General features: G+C 38.3%; 3 protein-coding genes across 11 annotated transcripts; all 3 read right to left on the reverse strand.

The window, feature by feature from the left end:
* Window positions 1–3665: 3665 nt before the first annotated feature.
* LOC137746214 (U-box domain-containing protein 9) lies at window positions 3666–6116 on the reverse strand. Of its 2 annotated transcripts, none has more exons than XM_068486291.2 (2): window positions 5554–6116; window positions 3666–4971 (listed from the first exon to the last, which is right to left on the reverse strand). In XM_068486291.2, exons 1-2 carry the CDS (start codon window positions 5881–5883, stop codon window positions 3892–3894), a joined length of 1410 nt encoding a protein of 469 aa, XP_068342392.2. In that variant the 5' UTR covers window positions 5884–6116; the 3' UTR covers window positions 3666–3891. The 2 variants fall into 2 exon arrangements, with proteins under 2 accessions (XP_068342392.2, XP_088538077.1); XM_088681951.1 differs by having other exon boundaries at window positions 5547–5685.
* Window positions 6117–6758: 642 nt separating this feature from the next.
* LOC137745383 (U11/U12 small nuclear ribonucleoprotein 48 kDa protein-like) lies at window positions 6759–10333 on the reverse strand. Of its 8 annotated transcripts, XM_088681955.1 has the most exons (6): window positions 9378–10333; window positions 8900–9008; window positions 8452–8802; window positions 8299–8348; window positions 7493–7536; window positions 6759–7311 (listed from the first exon to the last, which is right to left on the reverse strand). In XM_088681955.1, the coding sequence occupies exons 1-3, from the start codon at window positions 10163–10165 to the stop codon at window positions 8755–8757; spliced, it is 945 nt and encodes a 314-aa protein (XP_088538081.1). In that variant the 5' UTR covers window positions 10166–10333; the 3' UTR covers window positions 6759–7311; window positions 7493–7536; window positions 8299–8348; window positions 8452–8754. The 8 variants fall into 8 exon arrangements, with proteins under 8 accessions (XP_088538081.1, XP_088538080.1, XP_088538079.1 ...); XM_088681954.1 differs by having other exon boundaries at window positions 6759–7536; XM_088681953.1 differs by having other exon boundaries at window positions 7493–8348.
* A 565-nt stretch (window positions 10334–10898) lies between these two features.
* On the reverse strand, window positions 10899–20668 carry LOC137744183 (putative UDP-N-acetylglucosamine--peptide N-acetylglucosaminyltransferase SEC). The gene is made up of 28 exons (XM_068484048.2): window positions 20304–20668; window positions 19846–19991; window positions 19634–19732; window positions 19490–19540; window positions 19103–19219; window positions 18913–18969; window positions 18279–18398; window positions 18061–18123; window positions 17887–17965; window positions 16210–16319; window positions 16062–16115; window positions 15906–15973; window positions 15695–15797; window positions 15004–15206; window positions 14509–14605; window positions 14037–14108; window positions 13831–13907; window positions 13615–13731; window positions 13439–13523; window positions 13196–13363; window positions 12850–12960; window positions 12681–12767; window positions 12459–12586; window positions 12267–12349; window positions 11940–12045; window positions 11692–11838; window positions 11379–11499; window positions 10899–11290 (listed from the first exon to the last, which is right to left on the reverse strand). Exons 1-28 carry the CDS (start codon window positions 20458–20460, stop codon window positions 11177–11179), a joined length of 2940 nt encoding a protein of 979 aa, XP_068340149.2. The 5' UTR covers window positions 20461–20668; the 3' UTR covers window positions 10899–11176.
* Window positions 20669–21803: the final 1135 nt, after the last annotated feature.

The following is a 21803-nucleotide window of genomic DNA, read 5'->3' on the forward strand; positions in this document are numbered from 1 at the left end:
TGTATTTCTGATATTGAAAGGAGAAGCCAAGTTAATCTGTCCCTCCGATAAAAACAAGACGTAGAGAAGATTCTGCTATGCTTGGTGCCTGACAAGTATTACAGCAATGAAGAGTTAGATGTGTGACCAAGAATTTAACGATCAATGATTCGAAAGCCAAAAAATACCGATATATGATATGAAGCTTGTTTCTCTGTTTGATTTATAATCATTAGTTGAGGGATGGCCCTCATGGGTCATTGCCACTTCCAGGTGGTAGCTCTTAGTACGTGCGTCTTTCTCTTAACAAAACGATATTCTAAATATGTTTTTATAGAAGATGGAATTTGAAATTGAATGTAAATAGCCGGTCATATTATACTGAACAACTGGTCTAACTCATAATTGCACTTTTCATATATTTGTTCACTTTCTGGTGTTTTGTGGACTTCGGGGATCTCCACTTTGGATCTGATGTTTCTGTGGCCCCCCAATTTTGTTCATTTCAAGAATCTTTAAATTTCTCCATACCTCAAAATTGAGTTGGGCTTCCCTTTGCTTGTCTTGGGCATTCTGTTCCACTTTTTACCCAATTGAATTGTACTGAGCTTAACCCTTCAACTGTTGCATCCAATTTTTCTGTCCATTGAAGCCTGTCCTTAAGGCCTCAAGGCCCAGAGAGATTCTCTCATGTCACCGAGGATATATCCTCATTTGTCTACGACAATCGTTACTCGAACTGTTTCCTCAAGGACTCAATGCTTGGAGAAATGTTTTAGTGTCACCGGACATATATCTTCTTAGATGATAAGTTATGTAGACTTATCGAATATATTCCTGATTGTAGGTAAGAATCTCATTCAGCAGGCGATAATTTTCTATTTGCAGAAAGCTTAGTGGTAGTTAAGCAATTGAAGAAACTTTGAGATGCCATTGCCTATGTTATATACGAATTTAGCCTTCTTCTCTATCTTGTTCTCCCAATTATGAATTGTAGACCGCTATATAAACTATGATGTCCACGAGAGCTTTTACTTTCTAACTAGAAATATATCCTCAGATAAATGTCTCATGAATCACAATTTGATTGCATAACAAATAAGACGCTTAAATAGTGATATATTCTCAGTTACACTCAAGATTTTTCCATCTCATGCACATAGATTCGAACTTGTTGGATAAGAAAGAACTTTGAATGGGGAATAAAATATTCTTTGGATGCCCCACTACTTTCTTGTTTTTCTTTGTTTGGAAATTGAAGAAATGGTCTTTACTTCTACTTTTGATATTTTCCAAAGTCCATATTTTGGAGGCAGTAAAAACAACACCAGCAGACAAGGGGTCTAAAAAGTGTAGGCCGTTGATTTAGGGGGGGTTTCATTATCATAAACATTCTTTTAAGCATGGATTAAAGAACCATTAAACAATTTCTTAATCATGGTCCATCTTCTTCTTGTGGTATTACTTTGTCAAACCCAAAAAGTCGCTAGCCCCACCACCTCCCTCCTTCAAGGTTTTAGCCTTTAGGACCACTCCCTCACTCAACCGAAAGCACAAAAATATTAGAAACTAGAAAAGAAACGATGGTTTTCGACTACATTATTTGTACAAAAATATGAAACTTCATTGTATTTTGATCACACTCAACTTCATATGATCGTATTTAGCACGAAAAATGTCTTAATTTGATAACGCTATCGAATATCTTCTTACCTATTACATGCCAAATCAAACGTATCAAAAAATTGAAGCCAGTAATAAGCCTCTTGGGGGAATCTAAATCCATGGCTTCCAAGTATCATGGGGGCAATTCGATTCCTGCATCTCATCTTTTTAGAATGTTCAGAGATTCTTGATGAATGTTTGTTTTTGTCAGCAAAGATGGGATAGGACCAGCAAATGGCACCATCAAAGGCTGCATGATACGAGTTGCCCTCTAGGGTTTATCATGTCTTGTAGTGAAATGTGGGTTGCATTTTTTCAAGATTGTTTATCCACGTAACCGTTTTTACTTTCTACCCACATTCTATTAATTTCTGTCATTTGGTATCCTTCAATTCATTCGAACGAATCTGAAAATTAATTGGAGTGTGTGAGAGATAAAAAAAAATGTGTGGATAGCACCACCCTTTTCCTGATGTGTGAGAATTTGGAAATTCAAATTTTCTTTGCATCATATTAAGGAGAAGTTCTGGTGTACGACTAACACTCTCATGCAAGGGTAGGTCCAACTCGGCATGATTGCATGGTCCAATGGCCGGACATTAGAATTTCTCTGCACTATGAAACCAAATTTCATCTTTGTACTGATATACATAATAGTATTACTTTCAAAATCAGTTCTTCCTATAAGTATATATTGAGTGAACAAATATATATTAGCCATAGAAAGATATCAAGCGACAAGTTGTTGGAAGGTTGATATTTGTTAACCATCAAGCAACAATTACAACAACTAAATAAGCAGGGTTTATAACTAATCCTACTTAATTTACAAAATTAGTTCAGTTGACAGTTTTCTTTTCAACTAAATTATGCCCCAGTCACACTCCACCATCGTGTTAGATAAGGCTCTTCAACTCCGAGTGTTTTAAGTTCCAATCCTCTTCCCTTCCTTTAGTCTAATAATATTGCTTATCAGACCAAAAAAAAATGTTTTGTATTCAAAAGGTTTTTTGATATGCCCTGAATATGGGACGGTACGCTATGTGTTATTAAACAAGCGAATACAATTTTTTTTTTTTAAATATCTCTCTACTTATATAATAATATACGTTGTATGTGTCCGTATTTCGAACACAAAAAAAAACCTTTCCTGAATCCAAGTTTCAAAGTTACTTAAATATGTGGATGAACAAAATTAAGAAGCTTTAAAATAATAATTAAATATTTGTACAGTGTTGTGGCCAAACAGAGTGTTTAAGCATGCAGAAGGCCAATTAATTATAAAATATAAAAAAAAAAAATCAGTCACTGGTATATAGAGGTAGTTGGAAAATTAGGCCTTCAAGTAAATTACTGGCTACAAATTTCAAAGCAAACACAAAAAGAAAGGCAGAGGGGATCATATTTGCTTTTATCCAGTAAGATTTTATTAATCATGATGAATACTTAATTAAAATGTTAATTAATCATTGTCTCTATGTACAGTGTAATGCTGAGAAAGGCAAGGTGATTAGTGGAATAACGAATCACAAATTACTAGATTTCAGCATCATTCTGCGCTTAATCTGCCGTATTATTAACATTAAACTGTTGTTTTATTATTAAAGTTTGTAAATCCTATTAGCACCGACTAAACATGTCGTTATCGAACCTAATTAGGGTTTTAAGGACTTTATCCAGTGCTTAAGTATTGAATTAAGAAAGAAAAGAGATCCGAAATAATGCAATTTGGTGTGGTCAACCTGCCGACACACTTTCAAATTTTAGGGTGGCAGAAACAATGGAGGCCCTACAATCATCATTCAGTCACAAAATCCAAATGAAACTTATTATATTTATGATGGCATTTCAAAGAGCCAAATGCAATGCACAGCTGGCACCAACCCGAAAAATGTAACACGTGACGGGTGAGATACTAACTGCCAACCCGAAAAATGTAACACGTGACGGGAGAGATACTAACAGTGTGATATGCCACCGGTTCTACCCGAGAATCGGAAAAATGAGCCACAAAACAGAGAGAAACAAAATGTACTAGTTGTGATTTCTTTTGTGATCAAAGAGAGGAGAAATTCCAATGGCCTTTACATGTCTAGAAATGGACCAAAACTTTGCCTAGGAAAATTTCAAGTTATGTGTACAAATCAGTGAGCTCTTTTCTGTACGAAATATACGACATTTACATGGGGTGTGATAGGGTAATACCTTTTGGGGGGAGTAAAAAAAAGAAGAAGAGTTGGATTTCTGTCAAGCAGTGTGCGTTATTGCACCAGTCCTATTCAGTCTTTCAAGAATTCCTCTCGCCTTTCTCTTTGCCCTCGAAGTTCCGGTCTGTACGAGTCTAGAAAATGTACCACTGGCCATTTCCTCTGCCTTAATTTCCTTCAGTTTAGTCCGGTCAGCAAAACAGATTGTGTAAAGGATTGCAACACAGTTCTCCTTGTTGCGCTCGCAGTCGCTCTCCCTTGTGATTCCAATCAAGCAAGGCACGGCGCCAAGCTCACACATTTCCTGAACGGCCCTCTGATGGTTGGAAAGCATTGCAAGTATAACTAACAACTCGGCAACTAAAACATGATCCGTTATCTTTATCAGAATCACCCCGACTGCTCCAGCATTGATGGCCCTTTCCTTATTTTCGAGGACAGTACACAGGCTGAATACTGCCGAAGCAACATCCTTCATTGCTAATGGATGCCCCACGTCTAAAAGGTCAATCAAAGGTTTGATAGCACCGGATGCTCCAATTGTAATCTTGTTGGAATCAATTGCTGATAATGTGAAGAAAGTTGCGGCAGCATTGCTTTTTGTTTGGACGGTTCCATATTCCAAGGATTCAATAAGCAGACGGATGACTGAAGTGTTCTCTGCGACTAATCTTTTGTTATTGTCATGAATTGAGAGGTTTAGTAGCGTTGTGATCAGATCTTCTTGAAGATCAGGATGAGCATCAACCTGTCCCGGTGAAAGTGGATTGAGCAACTGCGGAATGGTCTCAGTAAACTCACCAAAAAGTGCCCGAAATGATGAACTTCGCTTTGTTAGCAGTCGAAGCTGTTTTGCGGCTGCTTTTTGATCAGATAGAGATGATGACATCTTCTCAAGCAGTGAATTCAGACATCCTCGGTCTGCATTGGTGACAAGTTGCTCATCAATATCCTGAACAGGTTTCGGAAGCTCAATTTCATGCTCCCTGCACCATTGTGAAACCATTTCTCGAACCAGGTGATTAGGGGTAAGGACAGTATGAGAGATGACTTGCTTGGTTTGAGGGCAAGTTCTGTGGCCTTCGTTCAACCACCTCTGGATGAATGGTCGATCAAACGTCTGTAATCAAATAAAGATATGTAAAAAAATATTAGAAACTGCATGAATTGAAGGTGCTATTAAGCAAAGCAAAACATCGGACATGCAAGCAAGCGATGCTACCATATTTGCAGAAGCCGTGATCTGATCCTAAATAATTCATAAACGCTACAAAATGCTACCATATTAGAAACTGCATGAGTTACAATATATATATATATATATATATATATATATATATATATATATATATGTATGTATGTATGTATGTATATTAGTATATTTGTATATATATATGTGTGTGTGTGTGTGTGTGTGTGTGTGTGTATGTATGTATAATCTTAATTTTAGACATCTTCATATCAAACACAATTAACAAAGAACGAAGAAATCACAGAGCAAATTATGCAAGAACAAAGAAAAACCAATTGAAATCCCAATTTCAAAAATAAAGAACCAATCTTGATACCAGAACAAAACGAAAGTCCCAAATTTAAGGACAACCCAAATCTTCAAAACACGAAATTCTTGCATGCAAATTCGAATTAGCCACGAACATTTCAAAAATCAAAAGAAAAGTAACAAAATTTGTGAACCTGATACCTCTCCAGTGGCCAAGACAACAGGGTCGGCCATGAGCTCTCCGGAAATGGGACATCTGAATTCTTTAGGGACGACTACAGTACCGCCGCCGCCGCCGTGAAGCTTGAAAGAGAGAGACCTTTTGGACTTCAAGTCTTTCAAAGAAGCCAAGGCTCTGATGGCCTCGTCAGCAGTCTCGACCCTGTAGTCGTCTTCATCGACAATGGCCTTCACCAGCCTCTCCAGTTGCTTCTTTATCTCCACGGCCTTCGCCTTCGCCGCCGCCGTGGACGCGTCGGCGTCGGCGTCGGTCACAGTTCCCTCCTCGTAGACCACACCTTTCCTGGCCATTTGCGGAAGAAGAAAATTTGATATCAGGGGTTACTGTTGCTCTGATTATTCGTTTAAGATGAACGGGGTTTTCGTCGTCAGGGAGATACAGACGTCGAGAATTGTGGGCTGCTGCTGCATCGTCTCGTCTGTCAGAGGAGAGAGAGAGAGAGAGAGAGTGAGATGCTCTGTTTTCTTGGATTTGTTTTTGTTGTGGTTTGTGTGTGAGTAAGAGGAGATAGAAGGGGTGTGGCACGTCTAAACTACCTCAACAATATATGTACTTTCCTGTCGCTTGCTGACTCACCGAGTCCACCATACCCTTTGAGTAGGAGTCGGATTCTTTTTTTTTTATTATTATTATTTTTTTTATTTATTTTTTTTTAATTTTTTTTTTTTTTTTTATGGCCTTTCCTTCCCTTCTTTCTTATTTGAACGATAACGGTTAAGCCATATTAACATCTTATATTAATTTGTTTTTATCATAAAAGAGAAAGGTTAAATAAAGAAGGTGAGAGGAGGGAATGGCAGGGGATAGAAAGAGGAGGGGAAAGAATCCTAGTCCCTTTGAGTAAGGAGAACTTTCATTCTTATTTTTATTTTTAAACTCAAGGTAAAAGATCGGGCATACTATTCTACTAACTTGGGTAAAAGAACGGACATACTATTCTAATTAATTGGTCGACAAGTTTAACAGAAATGTGCAGGATTAGTAGGGTTTGGAGGAGAGTGTTTGAGTACAGCAGCCTTATAAGCTGGATGGTCAGACACTATCGCTTGGGAAAAAAACTCGTTGTAATTAGAGTTGTTCAATCCAAACGGCTAAAAACGTGGCTATCCGGCATAAGACTCATCGGGTTAGAAAAGCCCCTCTTGTTGACGGTTGCTAATTGCAGTATAGTTGGGGTCTCGTGACCTCTTAATATTCTTATGTAATATTTCCCTTCTTTCGGACATATGCCCCGTTGTAAACCAAAAAAAAATCTATTATGTTCTCTTCGACTCTCCTTAATTAAAGGTTTCCATCTAAAAACATGTGGATAAACTAACAAATTAAAATGTTGCAGAAAAAAAAAATGCTACCAAATTAAATAGCAATTTTACATCATCTCTACAAAACTAAAAATACTAAGAACACAAAACAAGCATTCTTCTTCCATCTACATAATTCAAAGGGGTAAGATGAAGCCAGCTTTCCCACAAGCACTGCTTCCGATTTGTATGAACTCGTCGAAACGATTCATCAGAGAACTGCATTCCATTAGCAAAACTAAACTATTGCATAGAAATAAGGGTCAAAGCACCAGTACTATGCTTCATCCAGTTATGTCATCAGTCACTCTCCATGTTGACAATACCACAGGACAGAGATGCATGGAGCATGGTGCTTCCCTTCACGATTCACAAACTTCTTCAACATTCTAGCAGACGCTGGGGGCATTCTAGTATCTACAGAGCAAAGAGATACGGGTATCAGAAAATTCAACCATGACATCACATGTATTGCTGTATACTACAACACCAGAGTAGAAAGCAAGTAACAAAAAAAGGAACCGTCCCAAGGGGTGGGAGGTCGGAAGGACGGAGAAATCGTTATAATGATGCTATTCTTTGCAATCCAACAACAAACCTGTTGACCCTCATTTGCAGATTGAGATCTGGTAACCATGGCCTCTGTCATTTACACTTGTGAGGAGTGCAAAATGAGATTTTTGGAGTGCTAATAACAGTTTCATATATATATATATATATATATATATATATATATGTATGTATATATTACGCATAAAGCTTTAATTGCATAGAAATATAGAAAAGACATCACTCAGGTTATCTGATAGACTGATTCCCCCAGACAAAAATGCAGCATCACATGCTTGGTGCTACAATCAGCTAGATTTCTCCTAGAGAGGTTAACAGGGTTAACATGGCTCATCAATAACATCAATATACTTAATATGGTTTGGTCAGAGTGAAGTATAGCGCAACAGAAAATTCAGAGAGGTTAGCGTGTAAAGAAACAGGATTAACATGTAAGAAGAGTTTAACAAGGTGGTTGTGTTTTCGCTGACTTACTAGACTAGCAATTGCTAAATGCGAGAGATCACAATTGCAAGTCTACAAATGTGCACTCTGATGTGCTCATCCCAGCCAATTAAAAGGAATCGCCATATCTTGAAATACTAGAATGGGCTATCACAATGAACTGATGTAAATACTTAATACTGACAAGAGGATGCAGCAAATAACAATCTCAACTGTGATGTTAACTGACAAGGGTAAAAAAACCATGATGAATATAGGAACTACCATGCCAGTACGAGCAACGTTTTGTTATCAACTTTTCATCTATTCAGAGCAAGAATGAGGGAAGAAACGCGCGCAACTGAAATATTTATATGCTTAACAGCTAATTAGAAAAACAGTCAAGGATACAAAGGAGGATACAGATGAAGTTAAAATTGCTGAAGCCTGATGACTTTGTGCTGCAAAATTTGGTCAATAAACCATGTCACGAACAAAATATCACTTTCGAATTCAAGTGAGAGTATACCACAAGTACATAAAAGAAAATCAAGAATAACTTACCAACATGGCAGTCAGATTTCTAACGGTCATTGGGAATTTTCTCTTTTTCAGAATGTCTGCTTGCTCTAGCATACCTTCTGTTAGTAGAGAGATTGTCTTCATATACGTCACGAGGCTCCAAAGGATCATATCTGTCATCAAACGTATTTTGTTCCATAGAGTTTGAACTGTGATTCTCATATGTGTACCTATCCCTTCTAACCTTTGATTTCTGATGTGAATTTAACCGAGAAGATGATCTATTATCTTTATACTTGGATATGCTAGAAGATGACATTTTGGTTTCATGATGCTTGGTCTTTGTCACCTCCAGATCATCTCGTTCCCTGCGATTGCGAGTATGCCTGTCTGCTAAGTTAAAATAATGATATTATCTGGTACCTGGTTATCTAGAAACAAGTATCATGTCTCTCCTAAGTTATCTAGAAATAATGATATTATCTGGTACCTGGTTACGTGATTTCTCCCAATCATCATGGTCAATAATGGGTTTGTACTGATTTCGGTTTTTCCGCTCCTCATGAGCTCTCTGTGATAGATAATCATGATCAACCACCCTACAAAGAAACTTAGCGTTTTATAAGCAACCACCAATATATACATATGCCAAGCAATGGAACTGTGTATAACAACTCAGTTGAAATAAACGCTGGCAAAAGGCCAGTTTTCTCCAAACATAAATAGTCCAATATCAAAAACAAAAGCAAAGTATTGGCTGTTTTACAAAGGTTAATATAAAGATTTGCAGCACTGGGAGATCCCTGGCCTTTTCAGTTAGTCATAATATTTTGTTCTTGTAAATTCTCGTGTTTAATATTTGTTTCTATTTGCCTCCCTCCATTACGCTTCAACTAGATTTTCAACATATTAAAAGAAAACCTGAAAGCAAACTCAAGATAAAAATGAAACTGAGCATAGTGGCATACTGTTGATATCTAGTAAGGGTTTTTGAAACCCATTGTGCTGTAAGTTTTTCTTCTAACAAGGACCCTTCATGCAACGCCGCGACCGCTGCTGCAACCTGGGACACAAATACCACCCTACTGATAATGTTTTCCTTCATCATGCTATCCCCTTCACCATCTGTGCTTAGTGGTTTCAAAGCTTCAGTATTCCTAACACCGTTGCCATTAGCGTCCAAATTCGATGAAGCCTCTTCTAAAGCAGGAGACCGTGTCACCTGTTGCTCCAATGGGAAAATTAACGAGGCCATTACAGCATCTGATATGCATTTCTTGAGAAAGCTTATGGCAAATACTTTCCCATTTTGTGCACCATACAGTATGGAAAGCTGAGAGGCCAACCACGTCAAAGCTTGAACCAGAGTGGGACACTCAAAATTCTCTCTTTGGATCTCCTTATGATCCCTCATAGCGACATCAATCACAACTCCACATTGTGGTGAATTTGCAGACACCCATATGGCTAAGTCCCATTCTCTAACCACACCCAACCCCAAGATGGCACCAAGAACACAGTACAAGTACATACAAGGAAACTCATTCCAGCCCTCAACTTCAGTTTTAATAGCCCACAACTCCGATGGAAGAATTCTACACCACTCTTTGTCAGCTGAAGGAACTGTGAACATTCTGTTGATACCATCAAAAGCAGAAAAATTAACGAAGGTGGGGAGGATTGATGATGCGTTCCGGCTTATGCATAATTCGATTGAAGACGGGCATAAGCCATTTCCGACCTTGTATGCTTCCATAATTAAGGAGATGTGTAGGAGGGGTCAGTTTGATGATGCATTTTGTTTCTTTAGAGAGATGAAGGTTAAGGGACATCCCCCTAACCGACCGGTGTATACTATGTTGATAACGATGGCTGGACGCGGAGGGCGGTTTGTTGAGGCCGCGAATTACTTGGTGGAAATGACTGTGATTACTTGGTGGAAATGACTGTGATGGGGTTGATGCCGATGTCGCGGTGCTTTGATTTGGTTACTGACGGATTGAAGAAATGTGGGAAGCATGATATGGCTTAGAGGATTGAACAATTGGAAGCGTCTCTCCGCGGCACTTGATGGGGCAACCGAGCGTTGAAGATGTTTGTTCTTGGCCGTTTGAAGGATCTAATGGTTCTGCACTGGGCATCATGCCACTCGTGCTCGCGGTGGGGCACCTGGTTCACGGAGGACATGGAAGAATTGATGGCCTCGTTGGTACTTGATCGAGGGAGTAACGATGCAGTTCTCTGTTCAACAATATATGCAATATAGGTTCGGGTTTTGTTAGAGCGGGCTACAAGCCATTACTGACGACCAAAATCGCTTCCGACCGTAATCTAGCCGCTGATGTTTCTTATATTTTACGCAGATAGTCGAGACGAATCCCTAGTAATGCTTCTCCTTCATATTGTAGGGCAGAATTTGCTTGCAAACTGAACACAAATCGCAATTCAATTTCTGGCAAAGTTTTGGTTCAAGTAGAAAGAATGGAAAATGCATCAGAAAGATTTCCGTTGACAATCGAAGACGAGCAGCACAAGAGCAGTGTGGAACCAATACATTACCAATATATCATCTCCATTATATAAGATACGTACAGATCGCAAGATTATATGGTGGGAGGGGATGGTGAGGAGGGGAGGAAGCGGAAAGAGTGACATAGTGAATACGGCTACGTCAAGCAAATCTCTCCTTCGACTCGAAACATGTCCAGGATTTATCAATTTGTGTAGTACTTACGGATCTACAAATTCCGTCTCTAACTTCGCCCTTCTATCTATCGTACGGAAACTCTAAGTTGTTCTCGGTGACTTTGAAATGCTGCGGCTTCTGGCCCGAGCAATGCAGATTCCACATTTTGAAATAACTCCTCTCCAGATTCCTCACCTGCAACAAGTTGTTTCGAGAGATTATTACTGTGCCTTCCATTTTTTCCGAGTAGTCATTATATACAAAACATGTTGCTTTGACTTACCCAGCGTGCAGTGTCGAACAGAGGACAAGTCAACCGGGCTGCCTTGAGCTTGCTGGTAAGAGCATGGAGCTTTGAGGGATTCAGTGCCAGAGACACTGCCTTCTCTTCATACTCTTTCATGCTATGGGAAGTCAAGACAGGAAAAGGAAATTGTTACGAACTCATTTACATGTAAGAAAAAAGCGTCCAGTGAGAAGACAAGAACAAAGTGACAACTGACAAGCGCTGCGTGCAGATGGTGGATGATAAAGGCATCATTTTATGAAATACTTGTATGTCAAAAATCTCTAGGTTGTCTGTAAAAAAGACGTACCTGCTAACAATCATCTCGTCTCCCAGTCCAGTAGCGAGACACAGTGATCCAGCAACCCTGGTAGCCATCTTTTCAAGGGGAAGGGTCACCATTGGCAGACCTGCCCATAGAATATCCGTGCCTGTCGTATGTGCATTGCACAGAGGCCTAAAAACAATCTCAAACAATCAGAAATTCTAGCTTACTATGTATAGTACACAACGAAAGAAACTTCAGATTTACGTTGAATCCAGAGAAAAGAAGATTACGTGTCAAGGAATAAATCTGCCAACGCACTCCGCTTGATATGTTCACCTTTCATAGCAACATCTGTGAAGATGATTTGGTCTGGCTGCACTCCTTGAGCAACAGCATCTGAATAAAGTCGAATAAATAATAATAATGTCATATACTTTTGGGTGAAAAGACAGAGCTCAAGGCCCATTATTAAATCATTTTTACTTCAGACCGCAAGGTCAAAGGTTGTGTTTTCTCTTTTACTCGGATTGAGTATTCAAAAAACCTATATGGTTGCACGAAAGAGGTTTAAATGAGTGCGATCAACTCATTATAAAGTAGTAAACCATTCCACTTACATGCACGAAGTCTCATTTCGCCTGCAGCTGGGAATCTGAGGAGCCAAAGTGCACTGTTGGGTACACGTTTAAGAATATTGCACCTAGAGCACATAGAATCATTAGTGAGATGACAAATTATGTACAATCTGTACTAACGTAATTTTTTGTTCTTCAGGAATTGCGACTACGTGAGGAATATGATGATATTACCATGTATTAAAGATTTCAGGATCCATTTTGTACAACTGATTGAAGCATGCAAATATAAATTTATCCTCGGGCAGACCATAACTGGATCGCTTCTGCCGGCAGCTTGGATCCAACACATCTTGATTTTTCTGAACACAACATTAAAAGGTGATTCAGGTTCCATGTAACTTCGCTGAAGTTAATAAAATAACAACACAGACTAGAGAGCATATCTACACCAACCTGCTTGTAATCATTCACAAAGTAGCAATGCGGGAGATGAACAATCTTCTCAGAGTAAATATGTGAGAAGCGCAAAGGTGAAACGAACTGAAACAAAAGAAACAGCACATCAGAAAACTACATTCAACAAAATTAAGCTATCCAAAACATAAGGTGGCCCAATTCAAACCTCATCAGTGACCAAGTAATCAATGTAATTTGCCCCTGTCGTACCAGGGAAACCCATATATGAAACCTGAATGGGTGCTGGCTGCATGGCAAATATTTCATTTCTAGCACCCTGCATGATGAAGGTGCCATTAAGTCATTCCAACAAGTACAACAAATATATGATACAATAAAAAGCTGAGTGCATAAAAAACTACAATTAGTTGATGTAGTATACCTGACCATATTTATGAGCAAATAATTACACAATGCGTCACATAAATAGGCACAAGTTCAAGGTCCTTACAATAAGCCTCATCAAAGATTATTTAAGGACGAGAAAAGAAATGTCAACAGATGAAGCATACCTTTGTATAACCATTAAGGTTAATTAAGATCTGTATCTTATCTTCATTAATCATTTTGGCAATCATATCTGATGACAAAGATGAGACATCGATAAAGTGCTCTGCTTCCGACTGGATGCGTTGTCTCCATTCCGTTCCATCATTTGGACTCAAGGCATAACAGAAAACCTATATCAAAATGCTTAGTTCCAGCATGCAGTAATTTACTTAGAAAGAACCTATAAGAGTACAAAAATTACAAACCTCAACATTGTCCTTATTATGCATCCCAAACACAGATCCCATAAGATGTGACAAGGGGTGATTACCAAAGTCACTGCTTACATATCTGCAATTCAAGAAAGGTCCTCATACAGTTAAAGAGAAGTATAGCTCTGACAAATAAAGAGATTAGTCTCACGCATCCTGTCAAAACATACCCAATCCTTAGTTTCTGTGGCCCACCATTACGCTTTATATGGATTGGAGCAGGATGGTTGAAAGGAGAAAGTCCAAATCGTGATGCGACTATGGAGCAGTGTGCAGCATATTTACGACTGTAAAAGAGAAGACAAAATTGTGAATGAGAAGAAAAATTATTCTTGCTGGTTAACTATTGTTTCTTAAAGCCTAAACACTGAGCGTAGGGGCGATACCTAATTTCAAGTGCCAGAATTGGATCAATCGGATAGGCTATTGCATGGAAAGGTTGCACACTTGGCAGAAGAGACATCTGAAATAAGAAGAAAGTAGCATTCAAGTGACTCTTAGTAAAGTTTTATAGTAGACTGAAATAAGATTAGAAGGGTAAATGATCAGTTTTACAAAATAGAGAGTATAATGATAACAAATCAAGACTGACATTAATCTGCCTCCTGATTATCCCTTCAACTTCAGAAAACATTTTGTCGCGGTCCTCCCAACTGCATACACACTACAATGTACAATCATATTACATTAGTTTACATGTAAGGACATCAATGCTCAATGCACTGCAACCAACAGACGGAATTTAACACATGCTCCTCTACCTCTGAATACTGCACATATGCCTTTATATTTCAAGTCTACTTATGTAGTCTAAATCAACCAACATAAAGCCATTTCTATGGTCACGGATATATCCACACAACTCCAAGAGTTTTAAAGAGTACAGGTATTGGTGCAAGTGAACATTTGTGTTGAGTGTCCAAGAGCAAACCGACATGAACACAATTCTATTAGTGCACTAAATAAATACTTTCATAAGTAGAATTTAGATTAGTGCAAATTTCACAGCCAAATCACATAAAGAATTCTTGTCAAATACCACTTCCATGGAATTCAGATAATACCTGTAATGTATGTAAAAGATTACAAATTGCCTCTGAAAAATCAGGTCGAATAAGCAATGCCTGTTTATAGCTCTTAATAGCAGCCTCCACACGTCCACTGCAAGATGAGCTCAATAAATGTTAATTCCACTTCCACGCAAGGGATATGATGGTTTGAATGTCCATCCAAGGCATCCAGCTACTTTACTAAACTAAAATTTACCCAGTTGGAGTTTGTTGGGACCCAAAGATTAGATTCCCTGGCAAGAAGGCATTAACTCTAAATTCTAACAAATGAAAGTAAATTGTTCCATCATAGGCTCCCAAAGAGCAGTGCACCCATCAGTACCACCCACCACAGAATCAATTTGATTGAATTAAAAGGATCAAAATAGGAATAACAATCCTGAAGGAATTTCACTTTTTGTTGGAGTAAACCAACTTTTCCCAGGAACCTGGCATATTAAACAGTTGACAAAAATTAGAGCGCCAACAGTGAAAACTGAAGTACCATACCTATCCTTGTAAGCTGACGCCAAATTTGCATGAGCTTCAGCCATAGTTGGCCGGACAGATATTGCATGTATGTAGTCCTGAATTGCTTCACTGACTCTACCAATCTCTTTGTACGTGTTCCCCCTATTGACAAGCCCATCAGCTGCCAAGGGATCTATGCGGAGAACCTCATTGTAGCAAGAAATTGCATCTGCATAATTCCCCTGTGATGAAAGCATGCACAGTAGATATTAGAGCAGAAAATGGTGATAAATAAAAATAGATTCAACAAAGTTTTACGAGAAGAAACAGGACTATATATCCATACAATTCTTATTTTTCTCCTTAGTTTTTATTTCTACTCTTAATCTTAGAAACTGACCGAGCCTTTACTGTGAGGGTTTCACCTGCATGATTTCTTAAAATATGGTCCTGCCCCTCCCCCTAAAAGGCAGTTTTTTGGAGTGCGAAATTGTCTAGACAAATCTTCACATATCATGCACCTTTATAATTTAAAGACTATGAATCTTAGTAAGAGGAAAGAAAAAAAAAAGGCCAACATTTTCCCAAAGCTATAAAGGAGCAATTAATAGCAGTACCACCTTCCTTACCACCCTCCCCCCTCTACCCCAACCCCAAAAGAGGGGAGACAATCCACAGGGGAAAATACACTTCTTGCATCCATGTAAGAATGGAATCAAGGAAACGGTACCTGTTGTTTATAGATGATGGCAAGATTATTAAAAGGAGCAGACAATCCAGTTGTTACAGTCAATGTGGCCTTGTAATATTGAGCAGCAGCAGACACCATGTTCCTGCATATACAGTACTTTTAGTTGTTAAAAGCGTGTTCATCATCCAGAGCTAATTGTTTCGACATTAATAAATTAATAATAATGCACAATCATTTCAAGATCACATACCATTCCATATAAATATTCCCAAGGTTGGTAAGCGCTTGTGGATGGTTAGGCTGTAAAGTGAGGCATTGCTGCATGCAGCGACATAAAAGGTCAAAGGGGACAGAAGATTATATGCAAGCAATTCAAATGAAATTTAACATAGAAAGATGAACCTACATTGTAGTATTGAATTGCTTCATCTACTCTGCCAACGTCTTTAAGAGCATTACCCTTCAAATGATGCAAAAACAAAACAAAAAATCAAGTCAGTGAAAGTTGCAACGACAAATCCAAAAATCATAACATTCTGGATATGAGAACCAACCAAATTATTGTAAGCCTCCAAAAATCTTCCATCATAAGAAATGGCTTGCTTATAATGTAGGATTGCCAGATCCAGTTGACCTTGTTCATAATACGTACTAGCCAAATTACCTGCGCCAAACAATTCAATTTAAGGTCACATAAAATTCATGAAACTGCTACCACACGACAAATGTATCTTAACATCTGGAAAAAGAAATGAGGATAACAGAATTCAAAACAAATTAAAAACACTTGTATGTTACAGATACTTATTACACACTCAGACGAGATATGAAAGTAGTCAGTTGACTTGAGACAAGAATTTGGCCAACTGACTCAATTTCTCTTTATGGTTAAAGTAAATGTATTTCAAATCCAAAATGCCAGAACAACTTAATCTAAAAAGGAATAACGATTTCTAAAAAAGAATAACCAAGTAATCTAATAAGTAAAGACTAAATAAAAAATAGGGTAAATTACACAAAACTACCTCAAGTATGAGTCTAATCACAATCTCATACCTCATGTTTTAAACATTGCAATGTCATACCTCAACTTATAAATTCGTTGCAATGTCAGACCTCCATTAAGTTTTCTACCAATTTGGCTGTTAAATGATGACGTGACAAGATGACGTGGCATATATTTGTTGACATGGCATGTATGGGTATTAAATGTGTGTTATGTGAATAAAAAATAAATAAATAAATAAGCTAAATAATCTAAAAATATCATTTAAAATTATTAGGGGAAAATAAAAGGAATCCAATATTTATTCATAATGACCCGCCCTTCCCCAAATCTCTAGATCAATCCTTCCCCAAATCCCTTAGCGCCGCTGCCCCAACCTATCCCCACCATCTCTTCCAAAATCCCTTCCCTCTCAGTCTCCCAATCCCACAACCACTTTCTCACATCCACCCACGGCATCAACATCTCTCTTTTCTGTAAAACACATATTTAAGCAGTGAAACCAAATTCCAAGAACAAATCAAACAAGACGACAGCGACACGGACTGGGGCTACAGCAGGCGGTTGGCTTCATCTTCGTTGACGTCATCTCCGAGCTTTGACGGCTCGAGTCGTCGTGTTCGCGTAATTGGGCGTTCACAATTTTTGTTTGTTAGTCGTCAAGAAAAACACACTGCAATTCCAGGCCTTTGAAACTTCTTCGTACCCAGACATTCCAGGGCTCTGAAGCTTCTTCTGGATCCGCTTCATCAGGTGGGTTGAGAATCCCACAGGTATAGTTAGGAGGGACTGGATCAGTTCTGGATTGGGATGGTGGTGGTAGGGGTGGGGCAGCGGCAGTGAGGGATATGGGTAAGGGATGCTGGGGTTTTGGGGAAGGGCGGGCCATAAGAATGAATTGGATTTTTTAAAAATATTTTGGAGTGATATTTAAAAATAATTAATTTTTTTTTGTTTATTTTTATTCACAAAGCACAAATTTGATAGCCATACACGCCACGACAGCAAATACATGCGACGTAGTCTTGCCACATCATCACTTAATGGTCAATCTAACGGATTGACTAACGGAGGTCTAAGATTGCAATGAATTCGTAATTTGATGTATGACATTGCAATGTTTAAAAGATGAGGTATGAGTTTGTTATGCGACCGAAAGTTGAGGGTGAAAATTGTAATTTACCCAAATTATGAAAAGGCCAAGACATGGTAAGATATTACTCACCGAAAGCCATTGCATAGTTGGGTCTTGTCTGGAGAGCACGTTGATAACACACGATTGCCTCCTGTGGCAGTCCCAAAGCCTGGAAAAGGCAAAAGAAATAGCTTGTTTTTCTCCAACACAAGTCCAGCCACTTGCACCTACCGAACCTTACTGGCATTAGGCATGACAGCTTACCTTATAAACATTCCCAAGATTGAGATACGCATCTGGAAAAGCAGGTTTGAGTTTCACGGCCTCCTGTGATAGAAAAGTATCCAAGGAAAAAGAACACAATTAAGAACATTTCTAAATAGGGCAGATATGATAAATCATGTACAGAAGTAAGATATAAAAGAATAAGTACATCACAAAGACAGAAGATGAATAATGGATGAACAAAAAATTTACGATACCTTATAGTACTGCAGGGCCCTATTAAGATCACCAGACTCCATGAAAAGACCAGCAAGATTAGACCATGCAATAGCGAAGTTTGGTTGGATACGTATAGCCTCAAGGTAGCAACTGTATGCCTGCACAAAAGGTTAGAGTCTGACTATTTGCAGTCTTGGGGATGGGAGTAACAACAAAACCATCATCTGAGCCCTGGCCTGGGGACAACAACTTCATATCTGTTTGAACTGTGAATTCACACACAGTTCCACACATGAATTATTCCATCAGTGACTTTACTTGATATACATTACAAAAATTTAAATGTTGAACAGAATTAACATTCCAGTAGACTGTTGCGAAATCCAAAATTATTAAGCCCCCCCAAAACTTGGCGGGGGAATAGTTTGGGCCAGGTGGATATTCTAGAGCAGAAGCTCAGAAGCTCAGACTTAAGTACCATATTCTGTACTGAATCTGAACAGAAAGTGATACGGCGGTATTATAGGTCTAGGCAAACAGCATGGAAGGTTAGGGAACACAATAACCAACGGCACTTAAATCCTATACAGCGCAATCTAGATCTTAGCTTCCATTACATATATGGTAACTAAAACATAATACAAGGCAATGCATTCATTTTTCAAGACTTACCTCTTGCACCAATCCCCGTGCCTTCATTAGATTCCCAAGATTACTATGGGCATCAACCTGTTTTATCAATTTCCCATTGTAGTTAGCTTGCAGATAATATTGAAAGCAGAATAGTGTGTAACCTCGGATCGGACAAAAGAACAACAATTACAGCCTGTAGAAAGTCAAAAATAACAAGATGGAAGCCCACCAAATGGGGATTTAATGCAAGTGCCTGGCGACAACACTGTGCCGCTTCTTCATGTCTTCCTTTCCGCATGTATGCACTAGCTAAGTTTGACCATGCATCACAGAAATTGGGACGAAGCTGCAGCCAAGAAAAAGTAAGATCAATAAACTAAACAAAAGTATGAGTCTATGAGAAGACAAAGACACCTAACCATTCAAACTGAAGCAGCAAAACTTGAACTTTATAAACAAAGCACATCCAAAAAGTTTAATAACCAAATTAGGGAAATTTGACTCTATAAATGAAAATTACACACTACAAGAAAACTGAACATCAATTTTCATCCCTTTATACGATTTGAGGGATTGCAGGAATAATCAGAAAATAATTATATAATAGTATACGAACCTCAATGGCAACCAAATAATAGCGAATAGCAACGTCATTATTTCCTTTTTCCTGCATAAAGAACAAACTTTAACATTATGGAAAATTGTTCAACCAGAAAAACGGAAGGGGTGAAACTAGGCAACCATGCATTCACGACACCACCTTCCAAGCATTAGCCATGTTCCCATAACACTCGGCAAAATGCGGCTCAATTCGAAGGGCTTCTTCATTTTTGGCAATACACATATCAAAGTCATGCAACTGCAACAAAATAAAGCGCACATAATATTAATCAATTTCAGGTTTCCAATTCTAATTGAACGAAAATCAACCATTGGAAAATAATAAAATTACACTTTAATGAATTATTGAACCTGATAATAGATTGCACCCAGAAGAAGGAGATTGTCAGTGCGAATCGGGGTTTTCTCATACACAATTTTGCTATGCTCTAGTGCCTCCTTATAGTTTCCAGCCTTGTACATTTGATGAGCAACGGTCATATGTGCGTCTTCATCAACTTCATAATCAAATAATTAATCAATTAGCCTCAACAATAAGAAATTCAAATAATTAACCCAAAAAAAAAAAAAAAAAAAAAAGCCATCTTGGTGATAGGGAACAATAGATGAAAACCCTAACCCTATAATTCGAATTTTAGCTTCTGTCAAAAATTTTAGCTCAAATTAATCACCAGAAGAACACTCATCGATTGAAAAACCCCAAAAATTGCAATTGAAGTTTCAAACTTTAATTAAGAAACGATTTAGAAATTCATATTCCGATTGTAAAATAATATGAAACTAAAAAAAATTGGATCAGAAAATGGAACCTTCACGAGCATCGTGATGAGGCTTGAAAGAGACCAAGCTGAGCGACGACGGCTCCGGCTTAATCCCAAAGGAATCATCGCGAGCGGAGCCGAAGTGTGCCCTAGAAGCTCCGACCACCGCCGGCGGCTGACGAGCCTCGCCCTTAACCGTGATCATCGTGGCGAACCTCCTCCTCACCCCCCTCCGATCACTACCATCCAACTGCGATCGGACGGCCCACAACTCTCTCTCGAGCTGTCTGGCTCTGCCCCTTGGCTTCTAACTTTTTTTTTTTTTTGGAGTTCTACAGTTTTGCGTAATTGGAAGAAGCGACTTTTTTGGAAGCGGCTTTTTTTTCGGTGCTTTTTTTGGTGCGAATAACAGAGGACAACGCGACAGAAAGAGGGGCTTAAATATAAGGTGGATAAGTCGGCTGTGGGCGAGGAACGATCTGGGCCGTCGGATGGGGGGATGTGATTCAGATTTGTGATTGGATGTCGACGTGCCGTATCGGTTGAGTTGTAATTTCCAAACATTCTGCAACTTGTTTGCAGTTTTCACCTAATACGGAAGAAAAATAACATGTTGTGGACACGTAATCTTACGCTGACTGATGAATGCAAAAGTGCGTATATTTAATTATTTTGGGAGAAAGATTTCACGTTTTGACGCACATTTTAAAGATTCGAATTAATTGCTTGGTAGATTTTGATAAGAGAGATCTGAAGGGAATCTCTTTCTCATTTTAAATTCATTGTGTGACGTGTTTTGATAATTTAAATTATGTATATTTTATAATATTATTCTAAATTATTTTTTACAAAAGAAATTAAGCAAATTTCAAATTATTAAAACATTCATTTTAATTAAAAAATTGAACGAGTACGATTCTACAAAGTGGGGTCTCATAAAAGAAGAAAATTGTTATTAGCACTCTAAAATTCTCATTTTACACTCCAAACTTTCTATATTTAGAAAGAAAAAAATATATTTATAAGGAGTATAAAATGAGATTTTCGAAGTGTCAATAACACTTCTTAAAAAGAATTCTATTCGAACTGAACCCATTGGGCCTTTTTAAACATGAGTCTATTGGGTGATTTGAACCCGAGTCCATCAGTCCATTTCCGACTAAGTTCATTGTGACATTGCAGCCGGAGTCCATCGGAGCAAATGTATGGTGGGGTCAACAACTATGAAGTTAGGGACAGAGACCTGGTTTGGTACTGAGGTGATTCTGAAAAAAGCTGCTATCAAAAAAAGCTGGGAGCTGTTTTTGTGTTTGGTAAACACTCAGCTTCAGCTTTTTTTCACAGTTTTGGATGAAAAAAAGCCAAAAACAAGAAGCTGCAAAACCCAGCTTTGAAAAACCGGCTTTTTTTCACATCTGTTTTACATAAAAGTTTACTAAACACTCTAATACTACTTTTTTTTTTCAAAAGCACTTTTACAAAAAAGTTTACCAAACACTCTGCTGCTTTATTTCACAGCTGCTTATTCTCACAGCACAGCAGAAGCAG

Source organism: Pyrus communis, chromosome 12 (genome assembly GCF_041283825.1).
Source record: "Pyrus communis isolate YQ-2024b chromosome 12, ASM4128382v1, whole genome shotgun sequence".
Classification (NCBI taxonomy): Eukaryota; Viridiplantae; Streptophyta; class Magnoliopsida; order Rosales; family Rosaceae; genus Pyrus; species Pyrus communis.